Source organism: Ricinus communis, chromosome 7 (genome assembly GCF_019578655.1).
Source record: "Ricinus communis isolate WT05 ecotype wild-type chromosome 7, ASM1957865v1, whole genome shotgun sequence".
Taxonomy (NCBI): Eukaryota; Viridiplantae; Streptophyta; class Magnoliopsida; order Malpighiales; family Euphorbiaceae; genus Ricinus; species Ricinus communis.
Genome location: NC_063262.1, coordinates 9,082,220 through 9,106,904, shown reverse-complemented (window position 1 = coordinate 9,106,904; position 24,685 = coordinate 9,082,220). Strand labels below are relative to the sequence as shown.

The 24,685-nt window shown below is 34.0% G+C and overlaps 2 protein-coding genes across 8 annotated transcripts in view; both read left to right on the top strand.

Moving 5' to 3' along the window:
• LOC8264038 overlaps positions 1 to 13,423 on the top strand; it is a 28,710-nt gene extending 15,287 nt beyond the window's left edge. For both annotated transcript variants that reach the window (XM_015726028.3, XM_015726027.3), the window contains exons 16-27: positions 573 to 1,130; positions 1,277 to 1,336; positions 1,421 to 1,749; positions 1,938 to 2,367; positions 3,241 to 3,708; positions 6,879 to 6,995; positions 7,095 to 7,216; positions 7,299 to 8,028; positions 8,171 to 8,425; positions 8,773 to 8,955; positions 9,495 to 9,836; positions 12,173 to 13,423. In XM_015726028.3, coding sequence (XP_015581514.2) covers positions 573 to 1,130; positions 1,277 to 1,336; positions 1,421 to 1,749; positions 1,938 to 2,367; positions 3,241 to 3,708; positions 6,879 to 6,995; positions 7,095 to 7,216; positions 7,299 to 8,028; positions 8,171 to 8,425; positions 8,773 to 8,955; positions 9,495 to 9,836; positions 12,173 to 12,922 — 4,344 coding nt within the window. In that variant the 3' untranslated portion in view covers positions 12,923 to 13,423. The remainder of the gene's footprint in view (positions 1 to 572; positions 1,131 to 1,276; positions 1,337 to 1,420; positions 1,750 to 1,937; positions 2,368 to 3,240; positions 3,709 to 6,878; positions 6,996 to 7,094; positions 7,217 to 7,298; positions 8,029 to 8,170; positions 8,426 to 8,772; positions 8,956 to 9,494; positions 9,837 to 12,172) is intronic.
• A 4,338-nt stretch (positions 13,424 to 17,761) lies between these two features.
• LOC8264040 (DEAD-box ATP-dependent RNA helicase 42) lies at positions 17,762 to 23,308 on the top strand. 6 transcript variants are annotated; one of them, XR_007216572.1, is made up of 5 exons: positions 17,762 to 17,822; positions 17,985 to 21,523; positions 22,149 to 22,392; positions 22,616 to 22,720; positions 22,992 to 23,308. XR_007216572.1 is itself a non-coding variant. In XM_002530207.4 (3 exons), exon 2 carries the CDS (start codon positions 17,994 to 17,996, stop codon positions 21,519 to 21,521), a length of 3,528 nt encoding a protein of 1,175 aa, XP_002530253.2. In that variant the 5' UTR covers positions 17,762 to 17,822; positions 17,985 to 17,993; the 3' UTR covers positions 21,522 to 21,523; positions 22,149 to 22,907. The 6 variants fall into 6 exon arrangements, 1 of the variants encoding a protein (XP_002530253.2); XR_007216573.1 differs by having other exon boundaries at positions 22,911 to 23,308; XR_007216574.1 differs by lacking the exon at positions 22,616 to 22,720.
• The last annotated feature ends 1,377 nt before the right edge of the window (positions 23,309 to 24,685 follow it).

The following is a 24,685-nucleotide window of genomic DNA, read 5'->3' as shown; positions in this document are numbered from 1 at the left end:
TTCATACTTTCATGTTTAAAAGTGAAATTTGCATGAGACTTCTTTAAATCTGCACAAAAAAGAAAAGGCAGTGAAAATATATTAGGTGGTGTAAAATTTAACTTTTATTAAATCTCACAAGTTCCATTCTCAATTTAATGGACATGCTCCAAGTTCAAAGAGAAAAAATAGTTAAACTGGTAGTGTAGTGGGCTGATCTTGCTACTCTGATTGGGTTTATATGCACAGGTTGCTTTATTATCTTGTATTTAATCTGCCAGCTTTAGTAGCAGATGAGGGATTACAGTAAATTGATGAAAACTGCAGAGAAAATCTATGAAATTTATGCCTTCAATTTTTTCATGTGAAGGATTCTTGATCTTAATTGATTCCACTCTCCCTCTCTCTCTCTCTTTCTCTTTTGTGGCTAGATTAAGGGAGTCTTAACTGAATGTCATTCACTTCAATATTGGAGGCCGGTGCAATTTATCGATTTCTGTTTCTGTTACTGATAAAGTGCATAATCTTTTATCTTACAACTGCTTTGTTTATCTCAATTCAGTCATTGTTTGGCATATCTTGTGGCACTTCAGGTTATTCCACTTGCTGTCACTCATTTTGAGGATTCTGTATTGGTGGCTTCATGTGCTTTTCTCCTGGAGCTGTGTGGTTTATCTGCCAGCATGCTTCGAGTAGATATTGCTGCCTTGAGGCGGATATCTTCATTTCACAAATTAAGTGATAATGAGAAATATGGTCAAATTTCACCCAAGGGCTCTGTATTGCATTTGGCTTCTCACAAGGGTGGCATGGTAGAGTCTCTGGCTCGATCACTAGCAGATGAATATCTGAGAAAGGATAGCGTAAGTGATGCTAAGCTAAAGAGAAGTTCAGATTTACTTGCTAGCAAACGACCTTCACGAGCTCTCATGCTAGTTCTACAGCATTTAGAGAAGGCTAGCCTTCCAGTGATGATGGATGGGAAGACTTGTGGATCTTGGTTATTAACTGGTAGTGGTGATGGTGCTGAACTGAGATCTCAACAAAAAGCTGCAAGTCAGCGCTGGAATTTAGTGACAGTTTTCTGTCAGATGCACCAGCTTCCCTTGAGCACTAAATACCTTGCTGTATTGGCAAGAGATAATGATTGGGTATGTCTCTTTCCCTTAACCTTATAAAATGAAGTAAAAAGACCAGGGAGAGAGATGATTGGCATCTTGCCCATTATGCTTCCTTGGTTTTAGTTTTGAGTAACTTGTTCACCTCCCAATCTTATGTTCTCACTTTCTGCTATAAGGTTGGATTTTTGTCTGAAGCTCAGATTGGAGGGTACCCTTTTGAGATGGTGGTCCAAGTGGTAAGTTTCTTCAGTTTAATAAACTTCTCAAAGATTTTGATAAATTCTGCCTCATGTACATTGTCTGGTAATTTACTTTCTCAGGCAACCAAGGAATTTAGTGATCCACGTCTCAAGATTCATATTTTAACCGTTTTGAAGGGCATGCAGTCAAGGAAAAAAGCTTGTTCTCCATCATATTGTGATACAGCAGAAAAAAGGAGCGAAACTTCATATTCTGATGAGAATATACTTATACCTGTTGAACTCTTTAGAATTTTAGCAGATTGTGAGAAGCAGAAAAATCCTGGTGAGGCTCTGTTGAGGAAAGCTAAAGAGATGTCCTGGTCTCTTTTGGCAATGGTTGCATCATGCTTTCCAGACATGTCTCCATTATCTTGCCTGACTGTTTGGCTTGAAATTACAGCTGCAAGGTTACCACCAACCCCAAATAAATTATGCTTTCCAGATATCATATTTTTTTGCTCTTTCAAGATTTTAGATTCATGAGCATTTTGCCATCTGGATTTGATTGATATGCACTTCTGTCTAGAGTTTCTTTTTCCTTGATTATGTGGTCTTCAAGAATTTATGGCTTGTACTCTGATTATTATTTTTACAGGGAAACTTCAGCCATCAAGGTGAATGGCATTACATCGCAGATTGCTGATAATGTTGGGGCAGCTGTCGAAGCTAATAACTCCTTGCCAGTGGGTAACAGGGCTTTAACAATTCATTATAACCGGCAGAATCCGAAACGCCGCCGTCTGATGGAGCCCGTTTTTGTGGATCCATTGGTTGCACCTATTGATGTTTCGAGTACTTATTTTGGTTCAAAAGTATCTGCAGCACAGGCTGTAATTGGCGAGGAGGAAAGAAAACCAGATGCTAGTGAACATGTTAATATTTCAAGTGATTCTGATGAAGTATCAGTATCACTCTCAAAGATGGTGGCAGTGCTTTGTGAACAACACTTGTTTCTGCCATTATTAAAGGCTTTTGACATGTTCCTGCCTTCATGTTCTTTGTTGCCTTTCATCCGTGCGCTTCAGGTCTGTGACCAAACTAACAACTCATCTTTTCAGTCCATCTTTAGGGTTCCTTAGGATGAAGATAACTCTTTTGACTGCTAGCTTATCGGTTTTATTGAAATTGGTTTAAATTTTAACCTTTCTTTTTTATGTACTGTTCATACTGTGACATGCATACTAATTTTCTATGGAGGCTGAGTACAGGCTCATTTGTTATCTTGAGCATCCTGATCAGTGTCTAATGGGCTTCCACTTGGATCTACCTATTTTTAATTAGGTGATTATTATGCGGAATGATATTTACTGAACAAGGGTTTCATAGATTTTTCGAAGAAAAGATGACAACTAACTTGGGAGTTGAGGATAAATATCTACGTGACGACAACTATTTACATTTTTATTTTTGCTGATGTGTCCTTGTGCATTGTTTATGTATCCTGAAACACAATGTCTGTGTTCAATTTTATATTGCAGAAATAGGGTTTTAGCGATTATTTCCCCTGTTTAAATATGAGATTTCTAAATGTGGAGCAATGAGATTTCTAAATGAAGCTTTCTAATGTTAGAATGAGCGTTTAGATATTTACCATGTGGCTTTTTGAAATTTTCTGATACCTTTATGTCTCTTTACCTTTTAGTCTTCTTTTATTCATTTTTGTCATTCCTTCTCCCTCATTTGGTCCTATTGTATTCATGTCCCTTTGCCTTTTTAGTCATTCTCTATTTTTATTTGGCCATTTCTCTACGTTATTATTTTGTCAGTTCCATTCATTCTTTTCCCCTGGTTATACCTTCTCGTAGAATAATATTTCATCAAACAAACGATGTTTTTTGGTTACTTGCTTTATAAGGACTATTTAAGTCATTAGAACCGTTTCTTTCTTTTCTTTTCAGGCATTTTCACAAATGCGCCTATCTGAAGCTTCAGCACATTTAGGTTCCTTTTCTGCCAGGATAAAGGATGAATCATCCAATTTACATTCGAATATTGTAAGAGAAGGACAGACTGGAACATCATGGTTAAGCTCCACTGCAGTAAAAGCTGCCAATGCCATGCTTTCAACTTGTCCATCACCTTATGAAAGAAGATGCTTGCTACAACTTCTTGCTGCAACTGACTTTGGTGATGGAGGATCTGCTTCAACATACTATCGACGACTTTATTGGAAAATTAACTTAGCAGAGCCTCTATTACGGAAGAATGATGTTCTTCATCTTGGTAATGAGACTCTAGATGATGCTTCGCTTTTAACAGCACTAGAAAAGAATGGGCATTGGGAGCAAGCACGCAACTGGGCCAGGCAGTTGGAGGCAAGTGGTGGGCCATGGAAATCTGCTGTTCACCATGTTACGGAAACTCAGGTACCATCTTGTGATATATATACCTGCTTATTTTCTTTTGATAAAGAAAGTTTTGTCAAGGAAAGAGAAGAAAATACAAAAAAAACTATAACAAAGACGAATAAATATAAGACCAACAAACTAAAAAAAGTAAATGTCCTCTAGTCTACTGATAAAGGCATCTTGTGAAAGAGACAGAACCAGTAGCCCATAATCGAGCCAAGGAATCTAACATATTCCAGAATCCATTTGGAAAAATCTGTATTTTACTGATGTGTACATTCCTTTCATCCAAACCCCCAAATAACTGCAAAAAATTGCATGTTCTGAAGAACTTTTGCATTTATGTAACCCTCTCCAATTCAGAGGAACAAAAATCTCCAAAGTTTCTATGCTTTGCCAACTCTTTTCAAAGCACAAAAAGTACAGCTCCAAGTACCCCTCGAGTGAAAGAAGAAGGAGGTGGAAATGAATCTCAACATGTTTGAAACACAACGTATCAGCATGAGAAATAATCTTAGTATGCTGCCTCTTATGCAGAATACCATTTGTATTTTTTTTTGAGGTGAATTACAGTAGCAAGTTGGTCTTAAATATAAACTTGATTCTTACCTTTCTGAAAACTGACCTTAATGGTTCTTATTTTCTCAATTCACTTACTTTAGTCCTTTGCTTAAATAATATTGACTTTAATTGTGGACCTTTTATATGAAACAATATTTTAGACTTTAAGACCTTGAATAAAACAAAACCATAGGTACTAAACATATAGAATAAAGTGTACAATGTATGAAAACTTAAGAACTAGTTGTTTGACTGAAAATCTCAAATTCTAAGTTCTATAATTGTTGTAACAAAAGGATGAAGCAAATTAGAAAATCATTATGTTCACTTGTAAAAAAGAAGCCACTTAAGTCAATTTTTTCCTAAAGTTATACGGGTTGTTGTAATTGACCCTATTATTTTTTCTGAAATATAGACAAAAGTCTTCACTATAGTGGCACAATAGCTTTCAAAATGTTATTATCTGGAAAAGAAAAGGATCATGAGGAACATATAAAATGGGGAAATATTAGAATATATTATGACAAATGAGAGAGTACACTTAAATAAGTGACAAAAATATTTTCCATTTCCTTTGCTCAATATTTTTGAAATATTGAACTCCCAAGTAGAAGCTTTTATTATAGTGAACAAATAAATAAAATGATATTGGGAGTAAAATGCAATCTGGAATAATATGAAAATGGGGAAATAAATTAGAAAATTGCCGCCACTCTAAATATCTTCCCAAAAAAAGATATGGCTCCATGACCCACATCACTGCTGCTAAGAGGTAGGAAGTATTATTATGCTCGAGATATTTCCACAAGCTCTTTTTTCCTTATGTTAGCTTCGAAGTCGACATTCCAATATACGTGCTTTTTATAACCTTATGTCAGAGGGTATCAGAAGGAAAGTGTTGTACTAGGAGTCTAGGGACTCCAACTTTCCAAGACATAATCTCCCTTGAAAATAGGCTCACGAATTTTCTCTCAATTGACTTGATTATGATTTTCAAATCTCCCACAAGTGTTTTATCACCTTTTCAATGGGTTTTTTTTCACTAGGAGGAATTTAAACAGAGGTAAAAAGTACAGATGTTTGGTAGAAAGACGAGCCTGAATCTAACTAATATTCCTCCTGAAAGGGGACATCTCTTCCAGGCGTCTAGCCTCTAGAGACCATAGAAACCTTAGACCTTTGGATCCGAAAAGCACTTTTGCTGAGATTAACACCTATGAGGACTTCAGATATGCCATAGGCCACTCCGACCTTGTAATCTACTAAAGAAATCAACTCTAAAATATTTGCTCAAGTCAGAATACTACTTGTTGGGCCATTGTTGAATATTTTAATTTTTATCTCTCAGATCTTCAGTTTCCAATACGGTAAAAGTTGATGAAATTGTCCCTATTTTTTACAAGAAAAGCATGTGATCTGCAAATTGTAAATGTGAGATGATGATGTTCTCTAACACTACACTTTCCTCTAAATCAAATCCTACTATACATCCTTCTCAATCATCCTGCTTAACCAATCAACCACGAGTAAAGAGGAAATAGACTCTTTCAATCCATGTTTTAGGCCATCCATTGACAATGATTGGATAAAATAGTGAGTCAAAACACCCTAAATTTATTTTGCCATCTCTTCCGAAAACCTTTATCATCGGTACCATGTCAGGAATTTCTCAACTCACTCTCAAAATCCAATTTAGGAAGGGGCTACTTTCTTTTGTCTTCTCTCAAGATCTGCTACTACCTCGTTCATTATTAAAGCCAGATTCAAAATATCACTGATGATAGTACTTTGGTTTGCTAAATGGTATGTATCAAGACCTTAAATAAATGTATAGATAGTACATTGATTAGGATTTTAAATACTTGTTACAAAACTAGTATGCCTGGAAGTCCTTAGTCTTGGTGGATGGTTGGCACAAGGGCGATGAAAGTAGAATTTGTACTTTCTACAACACTACTGAGGAAGAACTCCTGTAAGGACTGAATCAAATTTGCTCAACAAAATCTAAAATTCTTGGCTAAAAAGCGTTGAAAAAGGCGTGTGATCTTTAACTTTCAATCTATCCTTCTCAAGACTGCTTTTTCTTTTTCAATCTCATCCTCATTAAAAGGGCTTACAGCCACCTAATTTTCTTTTGTAAAATCCGAACCTTCTACTGAAGCTATATGCTTGAATAATCCAGCTATTGTTTCCTCTAGCACTCTTTCAGGTCGCTATTCCTTAATTAATCTTCTTCTTACTGTTGGCCACATGGTGAAAGAGACTCAACTCAACTAAGCCTTATTTCCAAGCTGGAGACAAGTCGGCATGTTGAAAGAGACAAGCAATTTCCTACTTGCAATTTGGTCCTTTGTCAACCCACTTTCTCTCTCCAATTTATTGAGACACTCTTTAAGTCACCTGAGTAGTTTTTCCCTTAGTCAAATATCACTGTGAAGGTATTCAATTCTGTGGTAGAAGTACCTTTGGTATAGTTGGTGAAAATTCAGCATTGGTCATGTAAACAAATATTTATCACCTTAAATATATGATATTTTTCATTTCTGAAACTGTTCTGGTGTTTGTAATGAAATTGTTGTGATATGAACCTCTTGATACACTTTTAACTTGTTTCTGTAAACCTTCAGGCTGAATCCATGGTAACTGAGTGGAAGGAATTTCTTTGGGATGTTCCTGAGGAAAGAGTTGCTCTATGGGGCCATTGTCAGACACTGTTCATAAGATATTCCTTTCTCCCTTTACAGGTGTGTTAATCTACTATTATAAACGAGTAGATTGAGAATTATTTTCTGTGTCCATGCTGCTTGTTTGTTGATTATCTCTGGGTTGGATATGCTTCACAGGCTGGCTTATTTTTCCTTAAACATGCTGAGATGGTGGAGAAAGACCTTCCAGCAAGAGAGCTTCATGAATTACTTCTGCTTTCTCTTCAATGGTTAAGTGGGATGATAACACTGTCCAATCCGTAAGTGATTTATCGCCAATAAAGTTTCGATTTGACCTTTTGGGAAAAGACCATCTTTTCTCACCTTCATGATGATTTGCAGAGTTTATCCAATAAATCTTCTGCGAGAAATTGAGACTAGAGTGTGGCTGTTGGCAGTAGAATCAGAAGCTCAGGTAAAGAGTGATGGGGAGTTCACATCAACTTCTTCCAGTCGGGATCCTGTGATTGGAAATGGTTCCAACATCATTGACAAGACTGCAAATCTAATTACAAAGATGGACATCCATATTAACACAATGAGAAACAGAACTGCAGATAAACATGATGTGAAGGAAAATATGATAGGACTTCAGAAGAACCAAGTCCTGGATGCTAGCACTTCAACAGCAGGGATTGGAGCAAAGATAAAGCGGAGAGCAAAAGCATATATGCCATCAAGGCGTCCATTTATGGATTCAGTTGATAAAAGTACAGATCCGGAAGATGTTTCTATATCGCTTACATCTAAGAATGAGTTACATCTGCAAGATGAAAAATTAAAGCTGGAAATTTCTTTTTTGAAATGGGAGGAAAGGGTGGGACCTGCAGAGGTGGAAAGGGCTGTTCTTTCTTTGCTGGAGTTTGGACAAATAACAGCTGCCAAGCAACTCCAACATAAGCTGTCCCCAGAACACACACCTCCAGAGTTTAATCTTGTTGATACTGCTCTAAAGCTTGCAGCTATCTCAACTCCTAGTAGTAAAATATCTCCATCATTGCTTGATGAAGAAGTCCATTCAGTTGTCCAGTCATGTAATATTACTGAGCAAAATCTGGTTGATCCACTTGAGGTTGTTACCCCAATATCTAATGTTTTCTTGTTTCCTGAAAATCTTTTTGTTTTTAATGCATGCAAAGGATGCTATTCTTATTGGCTTTTCTAACTAACTCATTTTCTATACATGGATCTGAAATTTTCAAATGCAAATGAAGGTGTTGGAGAACTTGGCAACTATTTTTACCGAGGGTAATGGACGTGGACTATGTAAGAAAATCATAGCAGTTGTGAAAGCTGCAAATGTTCTATGCATCTCCTTTTCAGAAGCATTTGAGAAGCAGCCAGTTGAATTGCTGCAGCTGCTCTCTCTTAAAGCACAAGAATCATTTGAAGAAGCATCTCTCTTAGTGCAAACTCATTCCATGCCAGCAGCTAGTATTGCTCAAATTCTGGCAGAGTCCTTTTTGAAGGTGGACTTTTTGCTTATAGTCTTGTATTCAGTGCTGTATCTTTTTCTTAAACTAATTTTATAGGCTTCTGGCCTTTTCATTCAAAAAAAATAAAAATGAATGCGTTCGTCTTGCCAAAAGTTAGAAATGCATTTTTGTGTTTCTCTTGGCTGGCTGGCTAGCTGAGCTGTATGAAGAATTTGGCATAACATTTCAGTCTCTATCTGGAGGCTTGTATTTTCACTTGTTTTTCTTGTTAACCATTATTGCAATATGTACCTGCAGAATATCAGGCATTCCTCAATTTCTTTTTGGCTGAGTCATTGGATCCTGTTTAATGAAAATGCAACTCTTATTTTTTGTTTCAGGGTCTATTGGCTGCACATCGTGGGGGATATATGGATTTGCAAAAGGAGGAAGGGCCTGCTCCTTTATTGTGGAGATTTTCAGACTTCTTGAAGTGGGCAGAACTTTGCTCTTCACCACCTGAAATTGGTCATGCTTTGATGCGTTTGGTAATTACAGGACAAGAAATACCACATGCCTGTGAGGTATGCCAAGTTTTAATTACCATTGGATGGTATTTGCATGTGGGAATAATATGTTTCTAATTATAAAAGCTACTATGTCACTCTATTGCTGTTGATGCTGTCATTTTTGTCTAGTGATATTAATTTATAGTCTTTATTGCTGTTATTTTTATCGTCATCATGGATATAGGGTGAATGATGTTAGTAAAAATGTAATATCTCCCGAGATCCATATAGCTGCCTTATTAGTGTGATTTAGGACATGAGTTGCACGTTGACTAAAATTCAGGCAGTTGAAGTATTATCATTTTAATGATAACATCCTTTTGGTTAATTGTTGCTTTTTTATCTCTGAAATTTGACTTGTTTGCTTAGCATGCAATAATATATGTCGGATTCTCATTTATAATGTCTGACTAATGTAAGTAACCAGTAAATCTTTCCACCACTGTTAAATGACCTATATTTAGGGTAGATTTGATACTTTTCACGGTTTCTTAAGTCATAAGATCATGTTTTAATTATCCAAATCTTTTTCTTTAATGAAATCATTTATTCAGGTTGAGCTTCTTATTCTTTCTCATCACTTCTACAAATCATCAGCATGCCTTGATGGAGTTGATGTTTTGGTAGCTCTTGCTGCAACCAGAGTTGAAGCTTATGTGTCTGAGGGTGATTTTCCATGTTTGGCTAGACTGATAACTGGAGTTGGGAACTTCCATTCCCTTAATTTCATTCTTGGTATTCTCATAGAGAATGGTCAGCTGGATCTTCTACTTCAAAAGTATTCTGCTGCTGCAGATACAAATGCAGGAACAGCTGAGGCTGTCAGAGGATTTCGGATGGCTGTTTTGACATCATTGAAGCATTTCAACCCAAAAGATCTCGACGCGTTTGCTATGGTTCGTATATGCATTAGTTCATTTATTTTTGGAATAACATACCAGGTGCATGAGTTTGTGTCACATTATCTAGGAATCATAGTTGTCAAAGGCACGCCTGAGGCGAGAGGCCCACAAGGCGTAAGCCTTAGTGCCTCAAGTCGAGAAAGGCAGGCGACTTCACTAAGGCGCGCCTTTGTAATATTTTGACTTTTAGCTGTTTTTTTTTCTTTTAAGACATGAAATGATTTCAGCCTTCATCATAGACTTAATATAGAATATATAGGCTTACGCACACCTAATTATCTCCAAAAAAAATTTAAAAAAAAATGGAAGAAAGAAAATTAGGGCAAAAAGACATCTGATCAAAAAAAAGAAGAGAAGAATTGCCTAGAAGTGTAGGAGTAGGACCAAGACCATAATTATAGACTTATATTAAATTAGTAATGGAAGATGCTTTGGGATTTCTAGTACTCTAGGACTTCTAGTTATTTATAAAACTATGTTTTACTTTTATCATCTCTTTTGAACATGCCTTTTTGTTGTTTGTTAAATGCCTCTTGAATATGATTGTCGTGATCTTTTTATTTCTTTTCTTTCGTTGTGTGTTATAATTTTTCTTTTATACATGGGTTGTGTTATGAGTCCTAGTTTTATTTTATTTTATCTTTTGCGCCTCACTTCTATCAGGCGCGCGCCTCGCCTTGCACCTTGCGCCTCAAGCACCAAGAGCCCTTATTGCCTTGGTGCACCTTTCGCCTTTAACAACTATGCTAGGAATATATTAGTTGATGAGGTCCTGTTAAGAAGTGATTTTATTTGAGTGAAAGGTAGAGGCAGGATAGAAGATGAGCCTAACTAGCTTAGCTTGATTATGGAAGAAAAAAGAGTTTGGTTTATTAGCATCTGATGGAGAATATGGTTTTAACTTTAGGCAAGGTGTAATGGAAGAAAAAGGACTTATTTGTCAAACTTGAAATTAATTTTCACGAAGTGTTAATCTGAGTTAGTACTAATTAATAACCATATTTACATACTCAAATTTGTGGTAGATGGCTTGCCAATTGCACGCTGTTCATTTCACATATTGTTGCTTGTTTCCTTTTGAAAAACACCATCACATTTATGAACTACTGAAAAGCATCACATAGGAAGCCTTTACATTTTATGAGGGGAAGTTATCATAATACTACTTTGTGTAGAAGTGTATAGAAATATTATATTGTTACGACTTAGGCTTGAGTAACTCTCACTGGCCCATATATACAAACCATGTCATCATTCTTTCTTTTGGGTTGTTATTTTCTCCCCATTCTATGATACATAGCTCACTAGGCAATGGAAATATCGAAGGTAGCCCTGGCACTGCCTTTATAGTGATAGAGCACTTTGGGTGGCATAACATATATTTGAGCACGTCCAGCTGATGTGTGCTTTAATGTTGTTTTCCTCAATTCAACATCTTGGTAGGTGATTAGCTTAATAATTGGGGCTGAGCTAGGCCTGTTCAGCTGTACTGCTTAATAGGCTCTGACATGATAAATTCTCTCATTAGTCCTTGTGCCAGTTTGGAACTTGGGAGTTGAATTTATGGTAAAAACCTAGAATTTTCTTTTCTATTAAGGTTATGTATTTCTCTTCTTATTTGCACAAGCTTGTTTCTATCTCATCTTTCAAGTTATTAACCAGTACAGCTTATCCAGATTTTGTTTTATTGTGCTGTCACTGAGGCGCCTGCCCAGGCACAGAGGCGCACACCTTTTGCAATGGGTGAGGTGCAATAAGGCGTGCCTCACTTATATTTGAAAAGAAGAAATTTCCTTTTCCTTTTATGTAATCTGAATTGTTAATGGAACCTATCAGGCGCCCATCCATGCCTAATTACCACGAAAAATTGAAAATACAAGTAAAGAAGCTTTAAGAAAGGTTTCTATTCTGAAATAAAAGAAGAAAATATTTATACGGAAGGGCTTCTCCAAAATAACGCAATATGATGAAGATTATATTGAGCTTGATAATGCGAAGTTGTGTTTTGACATTTTAAGAATGTTTGCTATGTAATATTAGGAGTAGGATATCGTTTTGACTTTCAAGCCTTTCTAACTTCTTCATTATAAAGTTTTCTTTTGGATTTAAAAACCATTATGCTGAGTTTTGTTTCTTTCTGTTACAACTTATGATTTATGCATTTATAAGCTTGCCATTATAAAAGTTTCTCTTTCTCTTTGAAGAAAGAAAAAATAGGAAACTTTTTCAACTTGCGTCTATCAAGTGTGCCTGTGCCTAGGCCTTAGGACTCCTTTGTGCTTTGGTGCTCCTTTCCCTCTGATAACTATGCATGTTATTCTTCTTCTCAGGTCTATAACCACTTTGACATGAAGCATGAAACAGCTTCTCTATTAGAGTCACGAGCGTGGCAGTCTTCGGAGCAGTGGTTTCATCGCTATGACAAGGATCAGAATGAAGACCTCCTAGACTCGATGCGATATTTCATTGAAGCAGCTGAAGTTCATTCTTCCATTGATGCTGGCAATAAAACTTGCAGAACTTGTGCGCAGGCTTCCCTTGTATCCCTTCAAATTCGAATGCCCGATTCCAAGTGGCTCAGTTTATCCGAAACCAATGCCAGGCGATTATTAGTCGAGCAGTCCCGTTTTCAAGAGGCTCTATTTGTTGCTGAAGCCTATGATCTTAACCAGCCAAGTGAGTGGGCATTGGTTCTTTGGAATCAGATGCTAAATCCAGAATTAACCGAAGAATTTGTGGCGGAATTTGTGGCTGTGCTTCCTCTCCAACCTTCAATGCTTGTTGAGTTGGCAAGATTTTATAGGGCCGAGGTGGCAGCCAGAGGTGATCAATCGCAATTCTCTGTTTGGCTGACTGGGGGAGGGTTGCCTGCAGAATGGGCTAAATATCTGGGGAGATCATTCAGATGCTTGTTGAAGAAGACTAGAGATCTGAGGTTAAGGTTGCAACTGGCTACCGTGGCAACCGGTTTTACCGATATCATTGATGCATGTATGAAGACGCTGGATAAGGTTCCGGATGCTGCTGGGCCGCTCGTATTGAGGAAAGGGCATGGTGGTGCCTATCTCCCATTGATGTGAGAGGTCATGCTTGATGGAAAGCTGAAGGTTTGCTTTAACCATAAGGACCTGAGGATTACTGAAGAAATTTTGATTAAAATGGCACAAGATAGCTTGTCCTGTTGATTTTCTTTGCGGAAAATAGCTGGAAGAAATAATGAGGATTGACACAGTTGTAAATTGCTGGAAGAGTAGGGGGTTAAAAGAAAAAACAGGAAGTCATTTATTTTTCTTTTCTTTTCCAACATACATGGAGCCAAGCTGAGGAAGATGGAGTGGTTGTCTTGAAGAAAGAATGTTAGATTAGGTCATTAGTTAGAAGGGTGGGAATCTTGTAAATTGATTATTTGAGTAAATAGCTTAGCTCACAAAGACCATATAGTTTAGTCGGCTTTGGTTAATTGATTTTTGGTTTTATAATGGAGACCCTGAGCTGAGGGAGCCCTATTCATTTTTGTCATAATTGTAAAGTATCATTTTTATTTTCTAAATGCGATTTAATATTTGGGTCGTCAAAACAAATTAATTAGTCCTCAAGAAGGCAGGGGTATATGATTAGTTTTATCCTAATATTAATACTATATATGTTGATGAAATAATTTCTAGAATCTCTAGCAGCTTCCCTCATACCATTTAAGAGGGTATACCTTATATTTTCTTTTTCTTTTATTTGGGACAAGTACAAGAAAAAATTATTTGTGATTTGGGGTTCTTTAAAATTTTAAATATGTAATCTTTTTTCTTAATAAATAATAATACATACTTTAAGTAATTAGTAATTTTAATATATTGTCATATGTTGATGTTGCTTGGATAATGATAATTTTGAGATATAAAATTTTGACATTTGTATATGAAATTTAAATTTATATATTATTTAATTAATAAGTTATAATTTTAATTAAATAATGATACTAATTTTGAAAATTATGTTTTTAATTTTATATTAATTAAATAAAGATATTATAATTAAAAAATAATTTTTCATTTTGAAAAATAATATTTTTAATATTTTTATTAATTAATAATTTAAATTTTTAATTATATAATAATTCTTAATCCTAAAAAAATAAATAATAATTGATAAATATTTTAAAATAACTTTATCTTATTACATAATAAAACTTTATTTGAAATTAATAAAATTTTAAAATATTAGAAAATCTTTAAGAAAGACATTCAAAAGTATCAAGTTTATTATTGCTTTTTAAAATATATAAATAATTTAAAATATTAAAGATTCTATTAATTTTTTTTATATACTCAATTACATTATCTATAATCAAAACAATTACAATGATCTTCAAACTGAATATTTTTATAACAATTATTATTCCTGAATTAATATGATGGTTAAATAATAATAATAATAAAAACTAATAAAGATATATTAACAAAGAAATCATTCACTAAATATAAAAATTACAAAGTTCATATAAAGTAAATAGGTTATACTAAATATTAAAAAATACTTAGTCTATAATAATTAAATAGTTAAATATAAAAATAAATATGAAATTAAAAGCTCCATCTAGATCTGAAATTTTTCAAAGTAGGAAAATGATTAATTCTAACTCTTTACTTTCTAAAAACTTTCTTGATGAAAATAACAAATATCTAAAACTAAATGTTTGTGATGAAGAACAATGGAGAAAACTATAAAGATGGAAATGGTGAACAAGAAGTAACAAGAGCAAATAAGAGAAACTTCTCCTCCTTCATTTTTAGATCTCGATCTGCAGATATACATATAGAAGAATTTTTTCCGTCAAAATAAGTCTCTCTAAATATAGACATATCCAAGATAAATCTATTTTTATCTTTATCAAATATTATCCCATACTAAATCTTAAGTGATATATAAACATTTACTTACATAATATAAACATAAAAAAAATATCATTAAAGTTATAAAATATTTTAAATAATTATATACAATTTAGATCTATCACCTAACCAGAAAAGAATTGATTAATTTTTAATATTTTTTTGTTTTAATCCATTTTACTATTTTTTTTTTATTTTAAGGTAAAGAAAAAAAAATAACTGTCATTATATCATTAGTACAAATTTAAATAAGCTCTGCTACTAATAAAAACGTTAAGAATATCATCAATACTGTTTAAAATAAGTTTATAATATAACAAATAAAAAAAGTTATGCGAGTTTAGTGCATTACTTTTTAGAAAACGTCTAGAATATAATTAAAATAATAAAAAGGTTAGATATTTGATTTTTATTTTTTTTGAAGAAAATTATGAGTTTTTCATTCATTAGAAAATAAAATTACAATATGATTAATGTTAAAAATAAAAAAAATACTACAAATTAAGACTCGAATAGTAAGAATTGGTGTTAACAAAATATTTCTAATTTGTAACTCAGGTGATCTATGAAGTTCATTCACTGGCAATTTTAAATAACAATTTGGTTTAGTTTTTAAATGAATCTGATTGCAACACATTATAAAAGAATTCTTATCGATAAAATTAAAATTAAAATTAAAATATCCATAAGAAATTAAAAACTCTATTAAAGGAGAAATCATAAAATTCTAATATATTAGAAAAATATAAATTTTATTAATTAAAATAAAATAATATAAACAACATAAAAAAGAATCACCATTGATCTAAAAAATGATATTCGACGATCAAGAAAATAATTTGATGAAAACAATAAAACCTAATAACTTAAAAAAATCAAATATTTGTGAAAATTTGTTATTTTGGTCAATCTTTTAATGATTGTCAAATTAGCCAATTGAATGCGATTTTAGTCCAATTGAGTTATTTTACAAAATTAACCACTGTAAATAATGACATGAATATCAATTAAGAAATAAAAAATCTAAATTGATGGGTTCTAACGCCATATTATTTATATATATTGTATAATTTTAAATTTTTATTTTTAAAAATAGCATTCATATTACTATTCATGTTGTTTAATTTTGACCAGCAACTAAATTTGATTAAAATTGCACTTAATTGATCAAATCATAACTAAATTTTAAAAAATTGGCCAAAATAATAAACTTTCATAGAGGTTTGGATTTTTTAGATTATTAAGTCAACAATAATAAAAAGGGAAGAGAATATAGAAGTCACTAGAATTTTGTCGCAGCTAGATATTAAGTGACTTTTCCAAATAAATATATTAAATTAAAACTTAAATTAGTTGTTTACTCGTACGTTGCACGATCATTATTATTATTTTGATTATAAAATCAAGTTGATATATATAATTTAATAATTTTTTTTATATTTAATATTAATCATAAAATTTTAAAATATAATAGCAAACTAATTGTTTTAAAAAGGTTCTTAATTTTTAAAAACTCTAAAACTTTATTAATGCTATAATATAAAATTATTTTAAAAATTATTTATTAATTAATTTTAATATTATATAAATTGATATATATTAATATTACTATTTTTTAGAATTAAGAATTTATTATATAATTAAGAAATTAATTTATTATTAATATAATGTTAAAAATATAATTTAAGATGTTATTTTCTAGAATTAATATCTATAGATATGTCACTTCTTGAAATCTAAAACTTTTTGATATATGTGCTTAATTTCCGACATGTAAAATTTTTATTTTTACATGTGTATTATTTTGACACATAAGATTCAAGTTTATGTGTAATTTTATAGTTTTTTTATTAATTTATTGATTAATAAATTACATTTCTAATTAAACACTGACTCTAATCCTAAAAAATAAGATATTAATTATTATTTTAATATTATATTAACTAACAAAAAATGATTTGCTAATCAGATAATGATAACATGCATGCTTAATTTTTTACACATAAAATTTTTATTTTGACATGTGTACTTACTTTTGACATATGAGATTCAAGCTTATGTATAATTTTATAGCTTTTTTTATTAATCTATTGATTCATAAGTTATATTTTTAAGTAAATACAAACTATAATCCTAAGAAATAGCATATTAATATTATATTAATTAATAAATATTTTTCTAATAAGATAATAATACCACTTCTATCCTAAAAATGGTATAACAATTATATTTTAAAATTATTTTAATTAATAAATTAATTATAATTCTAAAAAATAATATTTTAAATTGTAATTTATAGTTCCAATTAGTTGAGCATCCGAGAGTTTTCAAAACAATTTAACTTTTTGAGTTTTTTAGTTTTTAACTAGTCCTTTACCCGTGCATTGCATGGCCGTTATTTATTTTAATTATAAAATTAAATTGATAAATACAATTTAATAAGATTTTTTGACATTTACTATCAATTTATAAAACAAACTAAATATTTTTAAAATTTTAAAATGTTTTAATGCAATACTATTAAAAAATTTAGAAATTATCTATTAACTAGTTTTAATATTATATAAATTAATATATCAAAATATAATTGATATTGCTATTTTTAAAATTAAAAATTTATTATATAATTTAAAATTAATTTATTATTAAATATAATATGAAAATATTACTTTCTAAAATTAAAATTATTAGTTAATTATAAATTAATTTATTAGTTAATATAATATTAAAATATAATTAATATATTATTTTTTGAATTGGAATCGGTATTTAATTAAGAATATAACTTATAAATCAATAAATTAAGAAAAATTATAAAATTACATATAACTTCGAATTTTCTATGTTAAGAATAAATACATATATTAAAATAAAAATTTTATATATTAAAAATTTAATATATATGTTAAAAAATATATTCTTTTTTGGAACTTTATTGAAATTTATTAAGTAAAGAATTATCTCTATTTAATTGGACCATAAGTATAGCAAATAAGACTAGCCAAAACTACGTAGTATTAGTGCGGGATTTCTCTTCTTCCCAAATTTTAGTTTCATCCCAAAGCCTAGCAGCTCTGCCATCGTCGCTGCTCAGGTAACTTACTCCCTGGTAGTTTCTGCAGTTTTATTTGTTGAATTATGACTGATTGTATTGCATTGATTAGTAGCTGTTGATTCGAATTAACACCAACAACTGCTCTTTTTTTGAACTGCACATTGTTAAATTACCTGTTTGTGGAATTATGATTTTTCGCAGGAATAAGCAATGGAGGATGTGAAACTTAAATCAAGGAAAGAAGAATCAGAAAAAAAGGACGAGGATTCGAAGAGGAGCCACCGTGATCGAGAAAGGGAGCGTGATAAGGAGAGAAATGGAGAGAGGCATCGCGACCGAGAGAAGAAGGACCGTGGAAGCCGCCGCTCTGAGAGAGAGAAGAGTACTGATTCTGATGATAAATATGAGAAAGAAAGGGAGAAGAAGGACAAAGAAAAGCACAAGGATAGGAGGAGCCGGGATGATGAAAGAGAAAGGACCAAGGACAGGAAGAGAGATCGAGAAGAAAGAGGTAAGGATAGAGATAGAGATAGGGACAGTGAGAGGGACCGAGAGAGGGAGGAGAAAAGGGAGAGAGCAAGAGAAAAAGAGAGGGAGAGAGAAAGAGACAGAGAGAGGGAGCGAAGGGAGCGTGAAAGAGAAGAACGCGAGAGGGAAAGAGAGAGAGAAAGAGAGAGGGAGAGAAGGGAACGTGACAAAGAAGAAAGAGAGAAGGAGAGGGAGAGGGAGAGGGAGAGGGAGAGGGAGAGGGAAAGAGACAGAGAGAGGAGGGCAAGGGAAAAGGAGAAGCGTCGAGAGATTAGCAGCGATGATAACAGCGAAGATGATTCTAGGGGACATGATAGGAAGCGTCGAAGGAGGGATGAGGATGACTACAGGGAGAGAGCACGGGAACAGAGCACTAGCAGGTCAAGCAGGCACAGGGATGAAAGTGATGGGAGCCCAAGGAAAAAGAGTGGTGAGGATGAATTGGATAAGAAAGAGAAGAAAACCCGAGAGGAGGAATTAGAGGATGAACAGAAGAGATTGGATGAGGAAATGGAAAAGAGGAGAAGACGAGTACAGGAGTGGCAAGAGTTGAGGAGAAAAAAGGAAGAATCTGAGAGAGAAAAGCATGGGGAAGCATCAAATGCTGATGAACCCCAAACAGGTAAGACTTGGACCCTTGAAGGAGAATCTGATGATGAAGAAGCACCTCTTGCAGGGAAATCAGAGACAAATATGGACCTGGATGAAAATGTAAAGCCTGATGAAGAAATTGGAGATGCAATGGTGGTAGACTCTTATAATGGCACAGCTACTTCAGAAAATGGGGATAATGATGTCATCGAGGATGAGGAAATTGATCCCCTAGATGCTTTCATGAATTCCATGGTCTTACCTGAAGTTGAGAAGCTAAACAATGCAGTGATTACTGAAACTGTTGACGAAAATAAAGTGGAGTTGAAGAAGAAAAAGGAAGAAGGAAATGAGGGAGAGAAGCTGAAGAAAGGCTCTAACAAATCTCTGGGGAGAATAATACCTGGGGAGGATTCTGATTCAGATTACGGAGACCTTGAGAATGATGAAGGTCCTTTAGATGATGAAGATGATGATGAGTTCATGAAGAGGGTCAAGAAGACAAAAGCAGAGAAGCTATCTGTTGTTGACCACTCAAAGATTGATTATAAACCATTTCGAAAAAATTTCTACATAGAAGTGAAGGAGATATCAAGAATGGCTCCGGAAGAGGTTGCTGCTTATAGGAAACAATTAGAACTGAAAATACATGGAAAGGATGTTCCAAAACCAGTTAAAACATGGCACCAAACTGGACTTGCAAGTAAAATTTTGGAGACAATTAAGAAGCTTAATTATGAGAAGCCTATGCCAATACAAGCTCAGGCACTGCCCATAATAATGAGTGGCAGAGACTGCATAGGGATTGCAAAAACTGGCTCTGGCAAAACCCTTGCATTTGTGCTGCCTATGCTGAGGCATATCAAGGACCAGCCACTTGTGGAAGCTGGAGATGGACCGATTGGGCTTATAATGGCACCTACAAGGGAGCTTGTTCAACAGATCCACAGTGATATAAAGAAGTTTGCCAAGGTACTGGGAATTAGATGTGTGCCTGTATATGGAGGTTCTGGCGTTGCTCAACAGATCAGTGAATTAAAGCGGGGAACTGAGATTGTTGTCTGTACTCCAGGTAGGATGATTGACATACTTTGCACAAGTGGGGGGAAAATTACAAATCTTCGTAGAGTCACATATTTGGTTATGGATGAAGCTGATCGTATGTTTGACATGGGCTTTGAACCTCAGATCACCAGAATTGTTCAAAACATTCGCCCAGATCGTCAAACTGTGCTGTTTTCTGCCACTTTCCCTCGGCAGGTTGAGATTTTGGCTCGTAAAGTGTTAAACAAACCTGTGGAGATCCAGGTGGGTGGGAGGAGTGTGGTGAACAAGGACATTACTCAATTAGTTGAGGTAAGGCCTGAAAGTGAAAGGTTCTTGAGACTGTTAGAACTACTTGGTGAGTGGAATGAGAAAGGAAAAATTTTGATATTCGTCCAATCACAGGATAAATGCGATGCTCTGTTTAGGGACTTGCTTAAGCATGGCTATCCATGCCTTTCACTTCATGGGGCTAAGGATCAAACAGACCGTGAGTCTACCATTTCAGATTTCAAGAGCAATGTCTGCAATTTGTTGATTGCCACGAGTATTGCTGCCAGAGGTTTAGATGTGAAGGAGCTTGATCTGGTGGTCAATTTTGATGTTCCAAACCATTATGAGGATTATGTTCACCGTGTTGGTCGAACGGGCAGAGCTGGCCGCAAAGGTTGTGCAATCACATTTATTTCTGAGGAGGATGCAAGATATGCACCAGATCTTGTAAAAGCATTGGAACTCTCGGAGCAAGTTGTTCCAGAGGACCTGAAAGCTCTTGCTGATGGTTTTATGGTAAAAGTGAACCAGGGGCTTGAGCAAGCTCATGGAACTGGTTATGGTGGAAGTGGTTTTAAATTCAATGAAGAGGAGGATGAAAAGAGGATAGCAGCAAAGAAAGCACAAGCAAAGGAATATGGCTTTGAGGAAGACAAGTCAGATTCAGAAGATGAAGATGAAGGGATTCGTAAGGCAGGTGGTGACATTTCAAGGCATAATGCTGCGCTTGCTCAGCAGTTAGTTGCAATTGCTGCTGCCTCCAAAAGCACTACATCTGCAACACCGACTCCTATCACGGCTGGTCAATTGCTTCCTCCTGGCGGATTACCTGTTTCTTTGCCAGGAGTCATTGGCCTAACAATTCCAGGCCCAGCAGCAGTTGTGCCTGGAGCTGGACTGCCTGTTATCAATAACGATAACACAGCCAAGGCAATTGCAGCTGCCATCAACTTGCAGCATAACCTTGCAAAGATTCAAGCTGATGCCATGCCTGAACATTATGAAGCAGAGCTTGAGATTAATGATTTTCCACAAAATGCTCGGTGGAAGGTTACCCACAAGGAAACTTTGGGTCCAATTTCCGACTGGACTGGTGCTGCCATTACAACCAGGGGCCAGTTCTTCCCACCAGGTCGGATTCCAGGACCAGGGGAACGCAAGCTGTACTTGTTCATTGAGGGCCCTAGTGAAACATCTGTTAAGAAAGCTAAAGCAGAGCTTAAACGTGTTTTGGAAGACATCACAAACCAGGCATTATCACTTCCTGGTGGAGCTCAACCAGGAAGATACTCGGTCATATAAGTGTAAGTCATGCAACGCCGTTACAACTTAATCTCCCTGTTTCTGTTTTGGACTTATCTGAGTATTTTGTTAACTTTTCCTTGCCTTAGTGCATAGTTTTGATGCTTCTAATATTTTTGGTCTGAATATTTCTACCACCTTGCAAATGCAATTGACTTCTTACTGTTGACCTTACATAGAGCTATTTAATTTTGAGGCCTGCTCTTTTCGGAGTGTATGTTTGCTTGTGATATTCCGTCTTCCACCCTTCTTTTATATATATCCTGTAGCTTCTCAAGTTAGTTATGCATTTTGTCAGTTTCCATGTATCTTCCCCTTTTAATTTTCTTTTTCGTTTTTTCTTTTACTTTTTTTGGTTTACTCTATTCCCGTGGATCGAGGGATGATTTAAAGCCTATGCTGGCATGTCCAATATAGTTTCTGCTCATCGCCTTTGCTACCGGGGCTGTTGATGAGATGGCGATCCGGTGCGATACTCTTGCCATTGTTTGCCTCTTGATTAACATAGTGGACGGTTTTAATATTCATTTTCCTAGATTTATCTCCTCTCTTTATTGTGGATCTGATGTATATCTTTTTGTTACATTGGAAATATGTGGATCTGATATACGAATTATATCCTTTCAGGTCTGGCTGGAATAAGTTCCATTTTATACATTTGGCCTTTTCAAGTCTCTTGGGCTTGCACCTCAGACCATTTTTGAATTTGAACAGGATGCAATAACAGGGTTGCCATTTGTTGGTTTTGGATCTCTTTGTGTGGTATGATCACACTGGGCTAGCAAACTACTAGATGAACAGTATTTTTGTGGCCTTGCTCGTTTCTCACCTGCTATTAAGGCCATAAGGCATTTATGGATGCTGTTGTCAGGTCGGTAGAGATTGACTTGATTTGTGCTTCAGTTGTTCTGTTATGTCAGAATTACATTTATGGCATAACCCTTCTTTAAAAAAAAAGAATTTCTGGATGTTCATTATTGGATTTTATCAGTTGTGATTTAGCTATTTCATATAGAAAATCCTATCAGGAATACATAATGCATATCCTACTGTTTTTCCAAGCCGATTTTATCGTTTATGGAAAATTTGGGCAGGAAAAGATTGTTGAAGGGAACTTGAAACATCATCATGAGATAGTATACGCACAAATTGATGCTGTCTTTACATGTGGCAAACGCTCCCATTACGCTGTTTTACATGTGAGTGGAACAGTTTGTCCTGCAAAAGAAAGAGATGTCAAGCATGTGTTGTGGCAGAAAGAGATGTATATGTCTTAGCAAATGATGCAAAACTGTATCATGTAAACTCATGACAGTTACTAACTTTGATTAGACTCGGTGATCTGAGCTTTCTATTATTGGCTTATAAAAACTGACATTATCACTACAGGTTGTTGGGAGATAATGATTGGTGTTGATGCCCCTTTTCCCATGTAATTTAAGACTGCCTGCTTGCTTCTTTGCTTGCTAGGGTGTTGAACTTGAACAATAGCTTCATTCAACTTGCTACGGTAGGCACTTCCGTGCTGTGAGGGTTTCAGTCTCTGGGTCTATGCGTCTTGGCTTCGTTTTCACTGGCCCTTCATATGGCAACACAATTTTCGTAAGCGCACAAGTTTTTGTCCTTTCATTAATTGGTTGATGCAGCCAGCAAAGGAGAGAGCTGTTATAGAGCTCCGCCGTATTCATCATATATAGCAAATTCTCATGTGTGAGATGTCACTTACTTGGGCTAAGTTTGTTATTGTTTTAAGGGAAGAATACAAAAACTGTGCGGATTTAGTTTTTTTTTTTTTTTTTAACTATCTTTTAAATTAATATATAGTTTAATATTAGTATAATATTTACTTTTAATAGTAAAATCATTTATTAAGTAAATTAGGATAAAACTAACTACATTGAATATAATTAATATATATATATATATATATATATATATATATATATATATATATATATTAATTTCATTAGAAATAAAATGAAATAATTTTTAGAAGCGAATTTTAATACTTTTGAAGAGTGTTTTTATGGTAAACCACTTACAAAATGATTTATTATTAATAGTATTTTATTAATTTATATTATAAAAATAATAATGATATCGGATAGTAGGGCTTTAAAATGTAAGAAAAATGATACGCAGGATACTATCACGAAAAAAGAAGAAGAAAGATCATAGTCTGTAAAGTATGTCTTGTATTATTTTCCTTGTTTTAATTCTTGCTCTCCCAGAATTAGTTGATAATTTCTTGAATATGAGTTCAATTTTAGCCTAATCCTGAGGTGAGTACAAACAATATACAGTTATGTTTATTTTTTAGTACAAAGAGTATTATAAAGTTATGTTTACTTTTGAAAAAAAAAAAAAGAAAAAAAAAGAAGTCAATCTCAAATGGATGCTTAAGCGTGAATCAACCATCCCCTTTTAGACAAAACATAATATTGCTGAAAATATGGAATTAGTTTCCCAATCACAATTCACATTCCATTTTCGATCATGAGCCATGAAAACCGCCAAGATTTTGGCATTTAACCATAGTTGGCAAACCATCCCAAAGAACAAAAGAAAAAAAGAAAAAAGATGAAACAAGAATGAGATGTGGGATTAGATCATAACACAGTAAAGCCATGAAATTAATTTGCAAAACTAACCATTCTAATAATTCTTCCATTTTTTTTTTTTTTTGAGAAATAGATCATCTTTCATTAAACTTGGCTGAAATTACATCAAATATTACCTTATTAAAAAACCTTGCCATGTAAAACCCTCAAAGGAAAAAATCATGATAAGAAAAAAGAGTTCAATCAAACAAAAAGCTTTGCCAATATTATAATCTAGGCAAAAACCATAATTTGGTCTTTGAATTTGTACATTTTTATATAGGCCCCTCAAGTTCAAAATAGTAGAATTAGGTAACTTATACTGTTCAAGTTGGTGTTACTTTGCCTCTTAGTTAACGTCCTAATTAAATATTATATTTTAAGCTAACGCCATTAACTTTTATAATAGAAAACAAAAAGGTAAAAAAGAGGAATTTTGATTTTGGGGCTGGGGTTATAACGGATTTCAATTTGGGAGATTTTGGAAATTGCAAGCACATTGGAAACATTTGTTTGAAGAAATCAAAACATCCTCTAACATTTTTGTCAAGAAATCTACCAATG

What these genes read in the sequence shown, in the direction of transcription:
- LOC8264040 (XM_002530207.4), top strand. Translation starts at nt 17,994, where the DNA reads ATGGAGGATGTGAAACTTAAATCAAGGAAAGAAGAATCAGAAAAAAAG.